General features: G+C 41.6%; 1 protein-coding gene across 2 annotated transcripts in view; it reads left to right on the plus strand.

The window, feature by feature from the left end:
- HMGA2 (high mobility group AT-hook 2) overlaps positions 1-18931 on the plus strand; it is a 135876-nt gene extending 116945 nt beyond the window's left edge. For both annotated transcript variants that reach the window (XM_053407424.1, XM_053407425.1), the window contains 2 exons: positions 1060-1092; positions 15574-18931. In XM_053407424.1, coding sequence (XP_053263399.1) covers positions 1060-1092; positions 15574-15584 — 44 coding nt within the window. In that variant the 3' untranslated portion in view covers positions 15585-18931. The remainder of the gene's footprint in view (positions 1-1059; positions 1093-15573) is intronic.
- The last annotated feature ends 512 nt before the right edge of the window (positions 18932-19443 follow it).

A 19443-nucleotide genomic window follows, 5' to 3' on the forward strand; every position in this document is an offset into this window, starting at 1 on the left:
ATCTCCATGAATGCATTAGAAAAACAAAAAACTTTCTCCCTACCTAAGTTTCAGATACACAGACCAATGCAGCAAAATGTCAGTTGGCAGCTGGGATAGCTCAATTGGTAGAGCATGAGATTCAGTTTCAGCATTGTGGGTTTGAGCCCCACGTTGGACAAAAGATTCCTGCATTGCAGGGGGTTGGACTAGATGACCCTCTTGGTCCCTTCCAACTCTACAATACAGGGATACTTTGAACAATAATGATGTACACAAATCTGGATGGTCTCAAAAGCAGTTATGGGGGATGGACTTTGTACAATCTCGCAGTACTGTTATCTCTTTACCTATATTTACTGGAATTCCATGAAGACTAATAGAATTCTGCAAATATCCCTCAACTGTAGTTTTTGTTTACATTATTTTCATGTATGCCATGGGAATGTTATACAAAGTATGTGCAACTAAACTAGAATAATTGTAGAAAATATGCAAACAATCTCTTGTCTTTCCCAGCTGTATTGTTGCACTGTAAAAGTTAACTTGTTCCCAATGCCCAGACTGGAAATTTATAAGCATATAATTCTAATCAAAAAGGATACACATCATATCACACATAATACTGAAAAGTGAGGTTTTCCGCTGCATGTTACATTGGCCTTCACCTACCTTGTATTCTCCAGATGTTTTGGACTACTGTTCCCATGAGCATCATCCAGCACAGCCTGATGGGCTCCACATCGAGGAAGGCTTTGTTACACAGTACAGTCGTACCTTGGAAGTCAAATGGAATCCATTCCGGAAGTCCGTTTGGCTTCCAAAACGTTCGAAAACTAAATTGCGGCTTGTGATTGGCTGCAGGAAGGTCCTGCAGCCAATCAGAAACCCTATCAGACGTTCGGGTTCCAAAAGAACATTCACAAACCAGAACAATCACTTCCAGGTTTGCAGCATTCGGGAACAAAACGTCCGAGTTCCAGGGCGTTCAGGATCCAAGGTAGGACTATATGAGAAAAGAGGGGCTTTCCTTTGTCATAAGCCATCTAAATAATATCTTTCTTTACTCTTTCTTTGCAGCCACAACAGGTGACCCAGAAGAAGCCAGCTCGGGTAAGTAGGGTGTGTGTGAATTATTTGCTGTGTGCTAAATTCATATAGCTCCATACATCTGTAATGCTAATCTGACATTGACATGTAATGAACAGAATCACTTGAGGGTAAATAAACGAGATGATTTTATACCGATTAAGCAAGGACAACATCGCAAACAAGAATCGTATTTCATCAGGTGCATGTTAAACTTTTTTTTTTTACTAACATTTCTTTATAGCCAAATGGTGACAAAACAGAAGTTGAAAGCCACAAAACACAATAATAATTATAAAAGAATGACGCTAAAGCAAATTAAAACAGCCACAGAATAAACCCAACAGCAGTTTAATGATTTAAAGGGATAGGCAAACTAAGGCCCAGGGGCTGGATCTGGCACAGTCGCCTTCTAAATCCAGCCCTCGGACGGTCCGAGAATCAGCGTGTTTTTACAGTTTTTACCTGAGCAGAATATGTCCTTTTATTTAAAATGCATCTCTGGGTTATTTGTGCAGCATAGGAATTCGTTCATTTAAAAAAATAAAAATAAATAGTCCGCCCCCCCCCATGAGGTCTGAGGGACAGTGGACCAACCCTCTGCTGAATAAGTTTGCTGACCCCTGATAAACAACAAATTTTTAAAACTGAAAAAAATTATGTAAAGAGGCAAGCTGCTGAAAGGTCCCTCTCTCTAGTAGCCACCACCTTCATCAGGGGCAATTGGAGAAGGGCCTCAGAAGATGACCTTAAGATCTGGGTAGGTATATATGGGAAGTTGCTTATGGTCTAGAAAGAGACTAGCTGTCATTGTAGATTAAAGTGCACTGGCATAATATAATCCTTTTAGCCAGTCCCAGTTGACAATCTGGCCAGGCTATTTTGGCCTGACCGAACTTTCTAGACCATTTTCAAAGGTAGACCTACAGACAATGCCTTCTAGGAATGCAGAATTGGCCGATTAAACAGCCATTAACCCCACTTTGTCACACTGTCTTGTTTAAAAGGGTTGTTTTCTCACCTTTTCAATGAATATTTATGGATGAAATGGGAGCTCTAAACCATTTTACAGACTCCAGACACAGAGCCGGAACATGGTAGTTTTTACACACTGCTTAACATGGAAAACTGCCGTAGACTTTTATATAATAGGAGCATAACATCCTTAGTGAGTATAATAGAGGAGACACTGAGGATCAGAAGCAGTTTCAGGATCCATGAAAGGATGGGGAAGCTCTCTTCAGGTGTTACTAAAAAATGGCAGTGTTTTCTTGAGTCCTGAGGCATGACTGGCTCAGGAGTGGAGTGACCGGCTGTGACATGTGAAGATGGAGAGAAAAGAGGATGACATTCGGCTGGGGGCTGAGACCAGAGAGAAGAGGCTGGGGAGAGCAGATGCTTTTGGCTCCCAGGGTCCTACTGCCTCAGCTGGGGAAGCAGGAGTCTCATCTCTCCCCTACTCTTTGAGACAAAGGAACACAGCCAGGGAATCTGAGAGGGAGTCAGCCCACAGCTAGGGAAGGAGAAACCAAAGTCTGAGGGGGGGGAGACGACGACTTGAGGGGGGTGCCAGGGGAGATGTAAGTGGGTAGGAGGGGGAGCACTTTGAAGATGTTGGTCTCCAGTACAGCATTACAGGTGCTTACCAGGATTAGAAGGAATTACAGTGGTACCTCAGGTTACATACGCTTCAGGTTACAAACTCCACTAACCCAGAAATAGTACTTCAGGTTAAGAACTTTGCTTCAGGATGAGAACAGAAATCGTCCTCCGGCGGCAGCAGGAGGCCCCATTAGCTAAAGTGGTGCTTCAGGTTAAGAACAGCTGCAGGTTAAGTACGGGCCTCTGGAACGAATTAAGTACTTAACCCGAGGTACCACCGTACACATGATAGACAAGAAAACTAGAAATATCAACAGCCATTGCTTGATTCAGGGATGGTGAGGTGCTTGGAGGCCCGAAGTCTAGGAGATCTGCAAGCTTTATAATCTATAAAGATGGTGATGTATCCTGCTGGTCAGCTGCTCACTGGGTCCTGCCAACATCTTCAAACCACAGGAAAAGACTTCCGTAGCACCTGGAAGGGGAGGCTCCCTTAGGAATCTAAGAATCTGTCTCGCACTGTGTTTGCCGGGCAACTTTATAGATTACTTCTATATGAGCCCGCTCCTCCTCCAGTTCAAGCTATCAGTAGGGTCTGGGTGGGTTCCAGCATCTTTAACTGGGATCCTGGTGGTCTGCTGGTTGCCAGTGCTTCTTTCCACCCACACTCCCAAACAAAACATTCTTTGCAATAGCTCACAGACTTCAACTTGTCACATCTCCTAAAACCAAGCTGCTGATTTTTGATTATTTTTTTTTTAAGAAAACCTTATTACTTTAGAAATAATGGAGATAACCTAATTTATGGTTTGGGATCATTTTTTCAGCAATGACAGAGTAGTTTTGTTACCAGCAATTCCCCTCTAGCAGTTCTAGTTGGCGGGTTAAAAATATCTTTGCTCATTTGAGTATAGCGACTAGCGTAGAAATATTGATTTGGCCTTTGACAGGGTTACCATGTCTCACGGTCTAACCTAAAATTGGCCTGAAACCTATTCTTGCCTCCTTAGAAGTGAGTCCCACGAGGTCCAGTGGGACTTAGTCCCAAGTAAAGAAGCATAGGGCTGCGGTCTTAACCTGTTCCCAGGTGAAAGTATTAAATCTCAAGCCAAGGAAGCAGAGAGAAGGGAGCAAGCCATGTTCCTGCCACCATCAGCCTTCTTCTAACATTTCCAACATGTTCTTCCAGTTTCAATTTCTCTCCTTTTATGGGAGAGAGTAAACTGAAAGGTGGACACCCAAGCTTGTATTATAAATATATTTTGGAAATGCATAGAAAATTGGACAATAATTCCGCAAAGGAGATCAGCTTGAAGGGGGAAGCTTGGGATATCTTTTATCTGTCTTTCTCAATATGTACGTTGAGCCTCAGAAAAACTAGCAGCCCTTTTATTTGGGAAGCTGGAATATGCCTGAGAAGGCTGTACAGCCTAAGAAGGATGAGAGTCTTGCCACAGTTCAGTCTCGTGCCTCTATTCCTTACTACTCCCTTTTATTTTACATGACCGAAATCATCTATAAAAGCAAATAGTTCAGGCTCAAAATTAACAAGAGCATGAGCTCATGCAGGCTTCCTAATCTGAGCTGTCTAAGGAAATAATGATAAAATATAAACATAGGGACTACATGGAAGTTCATGGAGGATAATGTAAATCTTATACTACATTCAGAGGAATCACTTCCTTTTCCATCTGTTTCCTTCAAAATAGCCTTGCAGATGGTTTTTCCAGACAGCTTTCTAGATTAAGGTAGAAATCTCCCCACAATGGGATTTGGAAATATTAAGCCCAAGTCTTGTAGTACCAAAGTGTTTAGTTGTAGTTTGGGCCAGCAGCCTTGGTTACTCTAGGCCAGACGTGAGAAACATTTTTCAGTCCCAGAGCCATGTTCCCTTGTGAGGAGCTCTCAGAGGGCTGCAAGTCATTGCTGGGTGGAACCAAAGGCAAAGAGCAGGCAGAGGAAGGGATGTATCTCACCTTTGTATATACAATAATAGACTACGTTCAAGCCATGAAAAAATGCTAGGTTTCTGTTTGTGCGCACACTATAAACACGAGGGATCATCACAGTTCTGGGATACATTCCAGCTGGGCAAAAGCACTTGAGGAGTGTCCAGACCAAAACATTTTGGCACCTGAGGCAAACCACAGACTCTCTCACACACACCCTACCCAGTTTATACCAGTGGTGGTGTGGAATAATTTTTTGCTTACAACACCAGACTTCTAAACTATTTTTTCCAATGAATCCAGGGACACTTTTCAACTTCAGTCAAATTCAGTGGATTTTGCCAGGGGACTGATTTGTAAATCCGGGGACTGTCCCTGGGAAACGGGGACGTCTGATAACCTTATTCTAAACACGACTCCAATACAGACCACTCTGTAACTCTCCCCTACAAGGCAGCACACAAAAATCCAGTTGTAGTGTTTTCGTGCCCTCTGGAACAAGGGGTTACCTGCTTTTAGCGTTCCAGTTCTGATACCAAAGATCATTGTGTGAGCTCTGTGTTGCCCCCACCCTGCCTTCCCAATGCACACACAGTAACACACTGTTGCAGTTTCCAGTTGTATTATTTTTATTTATTAATGATCATGCATGTTAAATACTTTATTTTGTCAGAAGTTAAAAGGTATGCTTTTGTGTATGGAACATTTTGTTGTATACTGGTTTGAACTTCTAGATCTGTGCGTTTTCAAAGATGTCCCATTTAGTTATTTAGTTATTATTGTTTTAAGAAAATTAAGCCCCTATCTCTATTTTCATCTTGAATAATACCACCAGTTTTCTTTAGAATATTGTGCAAAATACAGAAGAGTCTAAAGGTAGTGTCCCCCTCCGCCTTTTTACTGTAGTTCTATAAATGTCATTATCTTCCAGCTTTCAAACACACTGCAGGGCAAATCCATTCACTAAATCTTACTTTAGGGACAGATGCTTTCTAGCTTAGAGCCATGAAGACACTATGTAAAATTCAGTGGTATCTTCTGACAGTTAAAGAACCCAGAGGATTTTCCATTTTGCAGCTGGAGAATGCAAGAGCAGGTTACACTGTGAAATGATATTCTCTCAGTATTAATACGGACTCTTAAATCATAAGATATGTGTATGTCCACATGATAGCTGTGAAATGATTTATAACTACAGAGAGAACTCCTGCAGTGAACTTGTTTTAGAAAAGGTTACCAGATCTACATGCAAGCCACCAGTTAAGTTTAAACATATCTTGCAGAAAAGTTAGGTATGCTATGTTTAAAGACAGAATGTTTATTGTGCCCTTTCAGCTACTGCCGTTTCATAGGCTTTTTTGAGGATTAAAGGATATATAAATTTAACAACACAAAATTGGTATTTCTAGTAAAATCTGTTGTACTTTTTTGCTTAAATTGCTAAATAAGCAATAGAGGAAAAAGAAGCCAGTTTCCTAATTTGCAAGCAGTTTGCAACAGCTGTATCCTTGGCCAGAGTGTCATATGGGTGATTATATTGTAAAATAATACAAAGGAAATAGTTATTTTTAGGGACGCATCATGAAGATTATCAAAGTGAAACTTTTTTTAAAAAAACAAACAGGACATACTTTATTTTTATCACTTCTGAAGCATAAAAACAATATGCGTGTAAATCTGTCATTCGACCAATTATGTGAAAGGGGGTTTCAAAAACAAAGGTTTTTATAATGGTGATATTGCAAGATAAAGCACACATAGCCATACAGTTGCCCCCTAAATCTCCTCCCCTTTTTCTGAAGGCTCTAAAGCCGCCTGTCAGTAGCCCAACTGCTGTGGACTTTAGAGATACAAACTCACACATACTTATTAACTCTCTTTACTCATCTCCTATAATTCCTTTCTCATTTCATAGCTAATCTCCTGGCCTACTTAAATTCTTCAAGGCTGAGGCCTGGTCTGTGGAAATTTTGCCTTACAGCAGCAAGTGTCTATACCAGGCTTCCTCAACCTCGGCCCTCCAGATATTTTTTGGCCTACAACTCCCATGATCCCTAGCTAGCAGGATCAGTGATCAGGGATGATGGGAATTGTAGCCTCAAAACATCTGGAGGGCCAAGGTTGAGGAAGCCTGGTCTATAATCAGTAGCCATGATTAGCCAGAAATTGTTGCCTAGCAGTAACTGGATAAGCATATATTTACTTACATTGCTTGGAAAATGCATTTTTAACAACAACAACAACACCACAAATATTTTAAGCAATGCATGTGAAAAAGCACATACTAAACATTACCCCTGACCTAAGACAAACAACCTGTTCCCCCAAACACACAAGAGGAATCTTTCCAGAAAAACCACCCCAACAAAGCCTAAGGCAGAAAAACTCACAATACCTGTCAATATGCCAGAGTCTCTCATCAAACATTTAGCATATTCAAAGAAAGCCATAGCTTATTCTTTCTACACTAAATCTGGCATGCGCTCTCCTCACAACTTCCTCTCCTACACTCCCTCTCTTACACTTAAGTTTCAGGTCAATGAGTGGAGCCATTTTCAATCTATATCCCTTAGAACCTACTGCTACCATTTCTCATTATAAAGCGGAATACAGTTCAGCTGACTCTCCTTAGCGTAGGGCCACAACTGTGCCCTCTACAAAGATCAGGCCAGAGACATATTCTGTGTTTTAGACCAATTATTATTTAATCTTACAAGGAAGCTAGATTGTTCTTGTGATACAATAAATCCCTGTCTTTCCATCAAAATAATGCGCAATTAAGTCACATCATGAAAGCAAAAATCCACAGTAATAATTCCGGCAAAGTCAAGCAGTAGACAAAGAAAATAATCAGGCAAACACTGTCTGAAGCCCACTTAAACCATGTAGTGACATACAGTGCACCCTGCTTAGCGAGGCTTTCTGTAGGATATGTGCCGTCTCAGACGTTGCCATCAGCTGTGCCTTATTTGAACCCTTTTGAGCTATATCACAGCCCCAGTCCTATTTCTCTGATAAAAAAATTTCTGAACATTCCTCAAGGAATTTATAGTCGTACTTGCTGAACTCCTCGTTCATGTAATCAAAGGGGAGGTCAAGGGAAAACTAGGAAAATTTGCGCGCGCGCTCTTTCTCTCTCTCTGTATCCAATTCAGACATTGCACCCACTGAAGAATGTGCTTGTTAAACCCCTTGTATAGCTGGGACTTCATTTTTCTTTGTGAAGTGGGCTGCGATGTATATGGCTGTGAGCTGTTCAGTGCTTGGAACCCTCCTTGACTGGCGCTCATAAAAATGTCACTATGCACTTCCACTTTGAAAGGCTCTTTTATCTTACCTTCCTGAAGCCCCCTTTCCAAAGGGTAAGCACGCTTGACCAGGAAGCAGCAGCTTGGCCTTCCCACATAGCTAGGTCTTAATGAGGTGTGCACAGCTCTTGGCTTTCGACTTTCAATCTCTTTCGTGTAACTTCAAAGCTGCTGTTTTCACATTTGACGAGAGGCCTACAGCTAGTGTTTTGACTGGTAGACATGTCTCTTTGCTCTCTCGCATATGCAACGCAGCAGAGTTGATCATAGCCATGTGTACAGTGGTACCTCGGTGTAATGGCCTTAGGGGTTGCTTGTGCGTAAGTTGCCGCCGCTCTGGGCTAGGTTGGCGGGTTAAACCATTTCTCGCTGGACAGCCATCCACTCCGTGGCTGTTCAGTCGCTGGCAGAATCCGTCAGTGGGCGTTTCTCAAACCTTTTCCAACATAAAAGTTGTTTGACGCCCAGTCTCCTCCTACTCTCCCTGCGCGGAAGTCTTCTGCGCAGGGAGGGCGTGGGTAGCGGAGGACCTGTGCTCTCCCCGCTGGTGTCCAGTGAAGAGTCCCGGAGCCTGCTCTCTGCTTCCCCCATTGGCCCCCCTCTATCCCTGGTGTTGCGCTGATTTTCTTCCCCAACAGGAGACCTGCCTCTCTCCCTGCTTGGCCCCTCTCCAGCATCGCTGTGGAGCCTCGCCTTCTCCTCTAGTTCCGATGGCAGTTCCCTGACACTCGGTTTACGAACTTAATCCGTTCCTGAAGTCCATTCTTAAACCAAATCCATTCTTAAACCGAGGCGCACTTTCCCTAATGAGGCCTCCCGCCGCCGTTGCCCTTCCACCTTTCCAATTACGTTCATAGACCGAGGTAAAGTTTGCAAACCAGAACACTACTTCTGGTTTTGCAGAGTTCATAAAATGAATAGTTCATAAATAGGACTGTCCGTAAACCGAGGTACCACTGTACTTGGAAGTTCAATATGTCTTACTCTTGTTTAATTGTACATAGGATTGTAATCTTTCTTGTTTACCTTTGCTCTCATGCACCCTTCTGGGAGGGAAAAGGAGAAGCATCTGCTGCCACCACTGTGCCCTGATCTTCTCATTTGTGCTTGGCCCTCATCCATCACAGATATCAATGCAAAGATGCCATTTGTTATCCAACGAACAGCTGCCTTGAGGAACAAACACCTTCTTTGCAAAGAAGGTTGCAGCAGCTAAAGACCAAATGGATGACAGCCATCTGTAAATATCTGAAGGGCTGCCATGTGGAAGATGGAGCAAGCTTGCTTTCTGCAGCTTGAAGGAACAGATTCAAATTGCAAGAAAGGATATTGCAAGAAAGGAAGGATGGTACCAGCCATTCAAGAATGGAACAGACAACCTCGGAAGCTGGCAGACTCTCTTCCACTGGAGTTTTTTAAGCAGAGGTTAAGCAGGATTCTTTACCTGCACTTCCTACATTGGGGGTCCCATTCCAGCTCTCCCGCTCTATGATTCTGTGACTAATGGGGAATGGGCTCAATGGCAGCTTCTCCTTTCCCTGCCAGACAAGAGTTCTAATTCATGTGTACATGTACATGGATGTAAGCCACTGAATTCAATTGGACTTCCTAACGTGCACAGGATTGGACTGTAGCTAAAATTTTGTTGCTCTTTCTCTTTCCCTTTCTAGTACTGCCCATTCCTAGTTCCCTACACCCAGGAAGACATATTTCCTGCTTATAGGAACAGAAGAATTTGCTTCATACCAAGTTAGGCCTCTGGTCCATCTGGCAACAGGCAGTGTCTCTGTAGGGTCTCTGGCACATTTCTACCTAGAAATGTTTCTGCTCACTTCCTGCTTTAGGCCAGTCACCTATTCCCAGCATAGCCCACCTGTGAAGATACTGGAGGAGGTATAAAGTAGCTGCAAAAAGTTCTTGTGCCACAGGCAGCAAATTTTAGTTCCTGAACCACGTTTTTTCTGTGCACCCCCTCAATTAGTACAGCTAACTCCCAGATAGTTTGCACAGGGAATGTATTCCAAAGATGAGTTATCTAGGTCTATAGCCACTTGTGATGGGAGACTATCCTGATTTAAAAAATAAAAAATAAAAAATTCTGTTTACAGGTAAAAGAGTATGGAAAAACATAGAGTCAATCTCTATTCCCCTGCCTCAAAAAAATACCTGCTCCCACTTTCTGACTCAACAGCAAAACCATTGAAATAACTAACAGGATGTTGTAGAATAAATTCCCTTACATTTGAAATGTTGTAGAATAATTTTTATTTTATTAATAAGAATTTGTCTTACCAATATCGTTGTATTTTATACCACTCATTTATAAAATAACTTTTAAACATAGCGGGCCAACTATATTTATGTAAGTTCTGCTTGATTTGCATTGACGATGAGTCCCTGACAATGAATCTTTCTGCCTCTTAAAAGAAATCCAAGGCTGTAAGACTGTACCCACTTACCTTGGAGTAAGCCCTATTAAACATAAAATATGTACTTCTGGGTAGATATACATATTATGTAGTAGCATCTGATCTCAGATTAACCTATATGTAAACAAATTGGACAAATTGTCCAAGAAACAAGAGGGGGAAACTACAGAGTCTCTAAAGGCTAGAAAAATGGAAACAGGAAATAAAAGTGCATGAAAGGGGAGGGGGAAACTGCAGCTCTTAGGAAACCAGGGATTCCTATATCCTGGGGTCCAAGCAACTCACTTGTCAATCACAGCTCTGACTTCAATCATTGGTTAAAATCATGGAAATGTGGGTGCAGCCTGGCTGGCTCATCCCACAGAATCACTGAGACATTGCCTGCTCATTTTGCTTGACAGCTTTCCTTCTAGGAGGACTAGGGTTTGTTTTGTTTTGTTTGTAATGAAAGCTCAGTCTGGGGATTGTATCCAATACTAGTTCTGCACAAAGTAAAACATTGAAATTAATGGCCATGACTAACTAAGGTCCATTAATTTTGGGTACATCTGGCATGGGCTCAGGTGCAATTGCTTCAACGGCATCACTATAATCTGGCCATGATGACAGGTCCATTTCAGTGGATGAAACAGCCACTGAGAATGTTTTCTAAGCAAATCTTTGTATAGTCAGAAAACCCTGGGATTCAGAGGTATCGGTATGAAATTTATTTGCCTTTTATGTTGCTATTGATGTTGCAGTAAGCAAATGCTTGTCACTGAAGTAAGTAGAACATGTCTCCTGTTTGAAGAGGCACCGTGTAAATATTTTCATACCCACCTACAATCACACTGCTTTGCTGAGGAATACAGATAAATTATTCCCAGATACACAGCACCTCTTGGAGCATGTAGGACCCGGGGCAGAAGAGTTATCTGCAGATGCCAGTTTCCACACATGGATTGCCCATGCTGGATTTGAAATTGTACACATTCTGTAGCATCAAATAAAATGTGATCTAGGGTCATCGTTTACAGCAAAACAGTTTCTGGGATCTTTGTGGGAAAGCAGCTACAGTTATGATCTCAATGAGCTGTGAATTATTGACGTTTCCCACCTGGATGTTTCACATATCCTTTCATGCTTGTGCAACACAGAGGTCTCTTGCTTAGATGCAGCACCAGTAATGAGGTTCCAGTACTCGTATCCAGTGTTCAAAACTCCCATTGTTCTAGGTGCGATGGGGAACTTCATTAGTGTGAGCATTTTCTGAGCTCTGGGCACAGTACCGAGCCTAAGATTTCAGATTAAAACTGCAGAGTGAAAGGAGAAGAGGACCTTTTTCTGCTTTCCCCACTTCCAGCTACTCTCTGGAGACTGGAGAAGGGGGGTGGGCAGGGAAAGGACTAGACCATGTGAAAAATGAACATATTTTAGCCGCAGTTCGTTCGTCTTCAGCTATGTATTCTTGTTATAAAATAGTGTGCCTAGTTGTTGCATCCATAACCTAGGTTCAGAGTGCCCTTTTAGCTCCTAGCTTTCATATCTCAGTTTCTAACACTTCTCATATCTTGTTACAAGTGTCATGGGTGTAGGGACAAAATGGCTGCCATGAACAGCAAAAAAAGGATGGCGATGGTACTCTGTACCAGTGAGTATCATCACAAAAAAAAACCACTGATTAGATGAATGGAGTCACCGAGTCTTTTAATGGCCCAGTGACTTTTAGCACTGTCACAACAGATCAGAGGATGAAGCCTGAAATCCCCAGTGCTCAAACTAGGATAGACTACAGACAACACTGTGATCTTACTCCCAGAACTGGCACAGCAGATTCCTGCCATCCATTGCAGTATTTTACGTACTGCACACAAGGTGCAGTAAGCAGGTAGGGCCAGCAACAACCACAACTGGCACCCCTCAAGCCTCCTTAGAATGGCAGATAAATGTCTGTTTCATGTGTTTCCTTTATTTGGAGGTGTTTAATAGCAAATGAGCCATACCTGGGTGACTTCCCTCTGTCATTTGGCAAGCAAAGGATGCCAGTTTTTACTTATGATGCCAGGAACCACCGCAAACACCTCAGCTGCTAAAGCAGGGGCGGAATCATACAATAGAGCTGCCTGGCAACTTCCTTTGTGAAGACTGCAAGGGATGCACCATAGTAACTTGCTTTAAGATATGAGTAGTGTTAGGCTACCAGCATAAGTTTGTCCAAACTGCGGGAAGCAGTGGAAGACAGGAGTGCCTGGCGAGCTCTGGTCCATGGGGTCATGAAGAGTCGGACACGACTAAACAACAAAAAGTGTTAGGTGGGATTATGGGCAAGGCCAGGCAAGGAGCACACTCCGTCTCGCCATTTTGGACAAATCACTGTCTTTCAGCCTGAACTATAAAACAGGGTTGACGCGCGAGAGAGAGAAAACGGTGACAATGAAATATTTGTAACATGTCTCCACCATTCTGCACAGGCTGGGAAAGGAGTTTCGACAGTAAACAATTACTAGCAGGGGGCTGTGTAAAGTTTACCGCAGCAGCAGCAGCTTAGGTATGGTCGCGCAGTGGAGGAATAGGACGATGGTTGGAAATGAGTTATTTTGATAAATGGAACTGAATTTGTGTGATATGTTACTGCCATTTTTGTGATTTAATTACTACAGTGGTACCTCAGGTTACAGACACTTTAGGTTACGTGTTTTCGGGTTGCGCAGAAGCACTGAATCGCACAGACGTGGTACTGCGGGTTGCGAACGTGCCTTCCACACGGATCACGTTCACAACCCAAGGTTCCACTGTAATTGAAAAGATAAGGTCAGGGGTTAGCCGACACTTGGCTTCTCTCTCTTTCGTCTGCCCGTGGCTTTGATCACGCTACATCTTTCTTTGTGCTTCGTTCTCCAGAGACTATCTCAGGGTCATGGCCTGTTTCCTAGTCAAGAGGTATAAACCTACTGGCTTAAATATTTGAGGCCCACAGTTTTAGCGGGGGGGGGCTTTTTTTCCTTTTTGCTTCATGCTTTCCCCATTTCCCACATAACCCAGAGCAGACTAAACAAAACCAGTGTGAAATCTCATGGCTTGATGCTGCTATGGTTATATTTTTTAAGCTGTCATCCATTCATTTGTACTTGTGTTTATTCCCTGGATTTACAGCTTTTTCAAGCCTTTTTGGGGGTTGGATGTTTGAAACCTTTTGAGAGAGAGGGAGGGGGAAAAGGGATTGCAGTAAGCAGTGGCCTATGATTAAAGCCTCGCGTTGTTTCTTTCCCCTGCATGCTGCTCTTGTGCAGTAGTGTCACACATGGTAGCATTTAGGATCCCCTTCACAGCTGAAGTGTTTCAAACACTAATGAATGGAAGTTTGGTCACATAATGCAGACAAGCTGTAAGGCATGCTTTGCTGAATGGTGTGCGGCAGTGGCCTGGGAAAGGAAGAGAGTTATAAATTGTGTCAGTTAGCCACCCAGACAAAATGAAGCCATGTGGAAAATCAAATCTATTAAAGTATGAAGACTGTTATAAGCTGGTCATTCTTAAAAGGTCTCAGTTTGCTGTACGGGTAAATGTTTACCTATTCGCCCTAGATCTTTTTCACATGCTGTCTCACAAGATGATGTGCAGCATTTGATAAAAATCAACTTCTCGCTCACAGGCCCCCTTTTATCAGCAATGTTTATTGTCTCCAGTTTACCACCCATATCCTGAAAGGTACTGCTGCACATTAATTGAATAAGGAGTGTAAAAAGGATGGCGAAGTACAGCAAGGTCAGGAGATGGCCCGTACATATTTTAAGACCAAAGGGAAGGGGAGGACTCCGGCTGCTGAGAGAGAGAGAGAAAGAAAGAAAGCAAAATGAAGCTGTGTCGGGTTTTTGTTTTGTGTGGTTAACGCAGATTTTAGACATTGACTTTCAAAACAATGTTGTCTTTAACACTCATTTTAGGCTTCAGATGGAGTGCCGTAGTGGCACTTGGTTTAACAAAATCTCAATAATGGCTGAGTGGGACTATTGTGGTATAGTGTATAGTGTGATAGGTTAGGATGTGGGAGGCCAAAGTTCAATTCCGCACTCAGCTGTAAAGCGTGTTGGGTGGCCTTCCTCAGGTTTCCATTTCGAAGCCTAACCTGCTTCTCAGGATTGTTGGCTGGGTGGATAAATGAGATAAGCAACTATAAAGTATGGTTGTGCACTGAAAAGTCCTGGAGACAGGACGGATAACAAAAGAACCATTCACATTAGATTCACAGCCTTTAGAAGAAGAACTTGCTTTCTCCCCCATCTGAAAGCTGGAATAGTTTGCATTTCTTGCCATCTATTTTCCTCCATGCAGTTGTTTAAAGGCATATGGAATGCCTCCAATCACAGTACCATACGAAGGCATGTCCCCCTGGCACACTTTGGTGTGATTCCCACAGTTGCAGTATTACTTGTAGTATTTGCCACATTAAAAAAAAAATCGCTGCAGGGTATACCAATAGTTTCTCATGGAATGTGGCTGTGTTTTATAAACAGTGTATATTTATTCACTGAAAGGTACTTTTAGGGTACGTTTTAGCCCCACAAGGTGGCTTCCGACATAAAAATACAATGTACACCATCAAAACATCTAAAATACTAGCACAAACAACTGTAAGAACATCTGTAGGACACCACAGCAATGAAAGAACAATAAGAACAGCACTCAACCCAATATAATATCATTAAAATCAGGTCAAATAATTGAATCCCATTCAGCATCAATTCAGACAACAGAACCATGATATATATCAGGGGTCAGCAAATTTTTTCATCAGGGGGCCAGTCCACTGTCCTTCAGACCTTGTGGGGGGCCGGGCTATATATTTTGGGAGGGGGTGAACGAATTCCTATGCCCCACAAATAACCCAGAGATGCATTTTAAATAAAAGGACACATTCTACTTATGTAAAAGCATGCTGATTCCCAGAACGTCTGCGGGCCGGATTTAGAAGGCAATTAGGCCGCATCTGGCCCCTGGGCCTTAGTTTGCCTACCCATGATATATATTCTAGAAGGGAAAGAAACTTGGAATTAGTAGATATTTGATGCCTGTTTGAAAGCCTGCAGAGATTAAGCTATTTGCACCTTGTTTGGAATTGAATTCCACCACTGGGTCTCCTGCTGAGAATGCCCTCCTGTCCCTCATGTAAATGGACTCTGTTGGCTAGTTTTGAACCTAGAAGCATCACTAATTCACCATTTTGGTTGCACATTTCAGGAACAGACTGAAGAGACATCCTCACAAGAATCTGCAGAAGATGATTAGAAGACCACACATTGCAATTTCTACCTCATCAGCAGTTGGGTCTTTTGAAGGGAGAAGACACTGCCGTGACCACTTGCTTCTGTTGCCACAACCTTTCCACTTTGGCCTGAGGGGGGACGGGGAGGGGGGGAAATCACATAACCTTAAAAAGGACTTATTAATCACCTTTGTTGTAATCCCTTCACTGCCCCGGTTTTAGTGAAACTGCTGTAACACAGGGGGACACAGATTAATGACGCAACATTTAATTACTGTTTTCTCTTTTATTTTGCTTTAACCTACTAATAGTTTGTTTGAGCTGCTAAGAAAGGGTGAATGGGTCAGTAAATCTATGAACCGGGTTTTAAGTCATTCACTGCACTGCATATAAATAAGACTTTTGTAAAATATTAATTATAATGGGCATTCAAATAAGAAGGCCTTGGTGTCTGACACCAGTCCTTACAACACCTCTGACAACCCACTCCCCTAGCTTAGTAATTTCCCTGTTTAGAACACCAAAGATAAGGATTAGATACTACTCTTTTTATAGCCTTGTTCTAGATTTGTGCTTGATTGATTTTTTATTTTTAACATTACTGGTATTTCAAGATACGTTGATGGCTGATATTTTTTCACTTAATTCAGCTGATATTCAGGAAAGAAAGCCACAAGAAAAAAGGTACTTTTACTTTGCGAAAGGGAAAAAACCCGACAAAGATACGTTGTATATTCACTAATACACATATATCTGCAGTAGTAGTACTAAACAGAACTCAACAGCACACCTCTGTGGGAACACATTGACGTCTCTTCAGGTAGACTATGCTTTCTGGGAAGCCTCTGTTGCTTACAGACGGTTGACAGCAGACCCTCTCTCACAGCAGACATTTAACAGCTAAAATTTGAATTTAAAACAATACCTCAGAATTGTTCTGAATCATGGTCATAAACTGGAACTGAGGGCAAAGAGTCAAATTCTTCGTTTGACTTAACTCACTACTGTCAGTCCCGTTCTATTGTCTCTAAACAAATGGATCTCTGTTCTTAAATCACACATCTCAATGCAAGAGCCAACACCGTGTACCTCAAGTGAGCTTGTTATTACTTTTCAGCAATATACCTTGACATAGGATGGTTTGCTGGGCAGCTTTAACCCAGTTATATGTCTCCACCTTTTTCACTCAAAGCAGCACTTTTTAGCCACAAATGCAATATTACCCCACTTTTCAATACTACCTCTGATACGTACCATTAACTCAACAGTCATATAAACATTTGCTGCTATAATCATGCAATGCAGATTATTATTATTGGGTAGGTAAACATTAATTTCTGCATTTCTCCCTTATTTCTACTTTTGTCACCTAATTTCAGCCAAGGAGACAATACTTTTAGTGTTTTTCAGCATAACCATATAATTTCCCCCCTTTTTATGCCTTTACTCTGCTAAATTTCTATGTAATGTACCATTAACTTGAATATATTTTTGTACCGAATTGCTCATAAGGTTTGTAAGGATAATTTTCTTCAATAACACTACATGACAGGAAAAAAATAATAATTAACCGCAATGTTTAAATATTACTGTCCAAGTTTGTACCTCAAATAATTTTTTTAAGGAAATGGACTAGTTGATTGACAAAGACCTACCTCCAGACTATAAATGGAATGAACTTGTTGTTTCTTTCAGCATTAGTTTTTGGGAAGATTGAAACATTTAGGACTGCAACAAATCCCTGATCAAAACTATTTTTTTGTAAACGAACTTTGTGGGAAATGAATGCATTAATTACTTTCCTATTAAAAACAACCCTTCAAAGAAACTTGAATCTTTGTAGGTGGGAGGCAACAAGCTCAGCTTTTTGCATAATGCAATCACGAATATGTGCGTGTGTTTTAAAAAACTAGTAGATTGTATGCGAATACTTTTCAAGTATTTTCCATGTATTTTTCACAAATGTGATTTTTTAAAAAAAATATGTGTCAACCAGATTTATTTTAAATGCTTCTTATGTAGAGTTTGTTTAATACATACTTCTTTCTCTTTCTCCTTATCCCTTTCTACGTCTCTCACACAGCCGATATATCTGCTTGTTAACACGGTTTTACTATTTGGGCCAGGGGTAGTTTCTCAGGAAGGCTTTCTTCAGTATGACTCAAGTACTTAGCCAAATGCAACTAAGGAAAACTACTTCCTGGCTGCCTCACAATAGAGAACATTAAGACACAAGTGCCTCACTAAGGAACAAGAGTACATCTTGCTGTGGATCACCAAGAATGGAATTAGCGGCAGGGTAGGGGTGGAATTGGCATCCTTGCGTTACCAAACTGCCTTATGGGCCCTAGTCATGTCTATTCAAGCTGTTGCCCGGGATCAAAAGCACAGTGACTGTGCATGGAGGCATTTTAGCCCCCTGAAAAGCCCTTCGCCTTTTCCAAAAATATTGCAAGGTGCTCTGGAGCAGCACCCCATGAGGCACAGTGGGTTACTGTTTGAAGAAATTACCTAATTAATAGGGACACTGGGGCAGGACTTGATAACATGCTATATTACCTCTGTCATGGAGTTTTCAGATGCACACAGGCCACACTCCAAAACTCTTGTAAGTGTCCAAGGTGCACACGTATACCATTCAGGAGGGGAGAATTTCTCTTCAGTTTTAGAGAGTGTTCTGAACACAAAAACGGGAAATCCCCATGGAGAAATGCATTTGAGAGACTCGTTGAAGGGAATTAGGTAGCCCTTGGCAGCGTGGTATATTCCCTGTTCTGGGGCATCTGGATTGGTGTAACAGCATGAGACGAAACAAATGTTATCAGTATATGTGGGTCAGATATCAAACTCCAAGGGACTTTACAGCTCTGATGAAATTAAATCTTATATTTTCTGTAATATTGTAGAACAATCAAAATACATTACTACCTCTCAGGGTCTTCTATACCTCATTTTTCAGACTGAAAAAAAAACTGCTTGTGACCACTGAAACAGAAAGATCATCATAAAAATTTATATATATATAGTTTATTTTTGTGGGAGATAAATTTTATAGGACTGTTCTTTGCTGTCATTGGTCACAGCTAAATAAGACTGGACATTAACCTTTCTGCCGTTTCTGCAAGAGGGATGTGCTTGCAGAAGAAAAGTATCAAGATGTATAACTACAGTTTACTTTTTCCTGTTTTCCTTGCCTGTCTCCTAACTCTTCGCTTTGTTATTCATATAGAGTTTCTGACTACGACTGTACTTTGAATTGCTTGCTTGTTGAACATGTTCTTTTAATGGATTATCACCGTCTGTTCAGCACAATAAACATAATAGCCGCTGTAATCCCCATGTTGTTTGATTCCTAGCGTTTTGTCACAGCTCCATGAAATAAGCAATAAAGTTTGGTCCCCGTGAACCAAGTTTGTAAAAAAAAGATAAAAGAATGCATGCCGGTTATCTTTGTTCAAGCAACATGGGTCATACATGAAAGATTCATATCAAAATATTCCTAGGAGATATAGCCATACTGTGGTGAGCTTTAAAAAGTATAAACACACTTCTGTATATTTATTGACATCTTCAGCAACTTTGGATGTACAGCTGCTTTGACCCAGTACGCACAAGCAAACAAGAGTTTTGATATATCCACAGATCAGACCATGGTCTAGACTGCCCCTGCCGCCATGCATTTCATTGTATCATGGTAGCTACATGTTGAAGCGTGTTTTTGAAGGAGATGGTGGATAAATTGCTTTAAGAAACTACACTGAATCTACTCTCATTCGTAAGGCATTACTGTATCGGAATTCTTTGCAAATGGAATTGCCACATAGGATCCACATTATATGGAGTAT

The sequence above is a fragment of the Podarcis raffonei genome, chromosome 10 (genome assembly GCF_027172205.1).
Source record: "Podarcis raffonei isolate rPodRaf1 chromosome 10, rPodRaf1.pri, whole genome shotgun sequence".
NCBI lineage: Eukaryota > Metazoa > Chordata > Lepidosauria > Squamata > Lacertidae > Podarcis > Podarcis raffonei.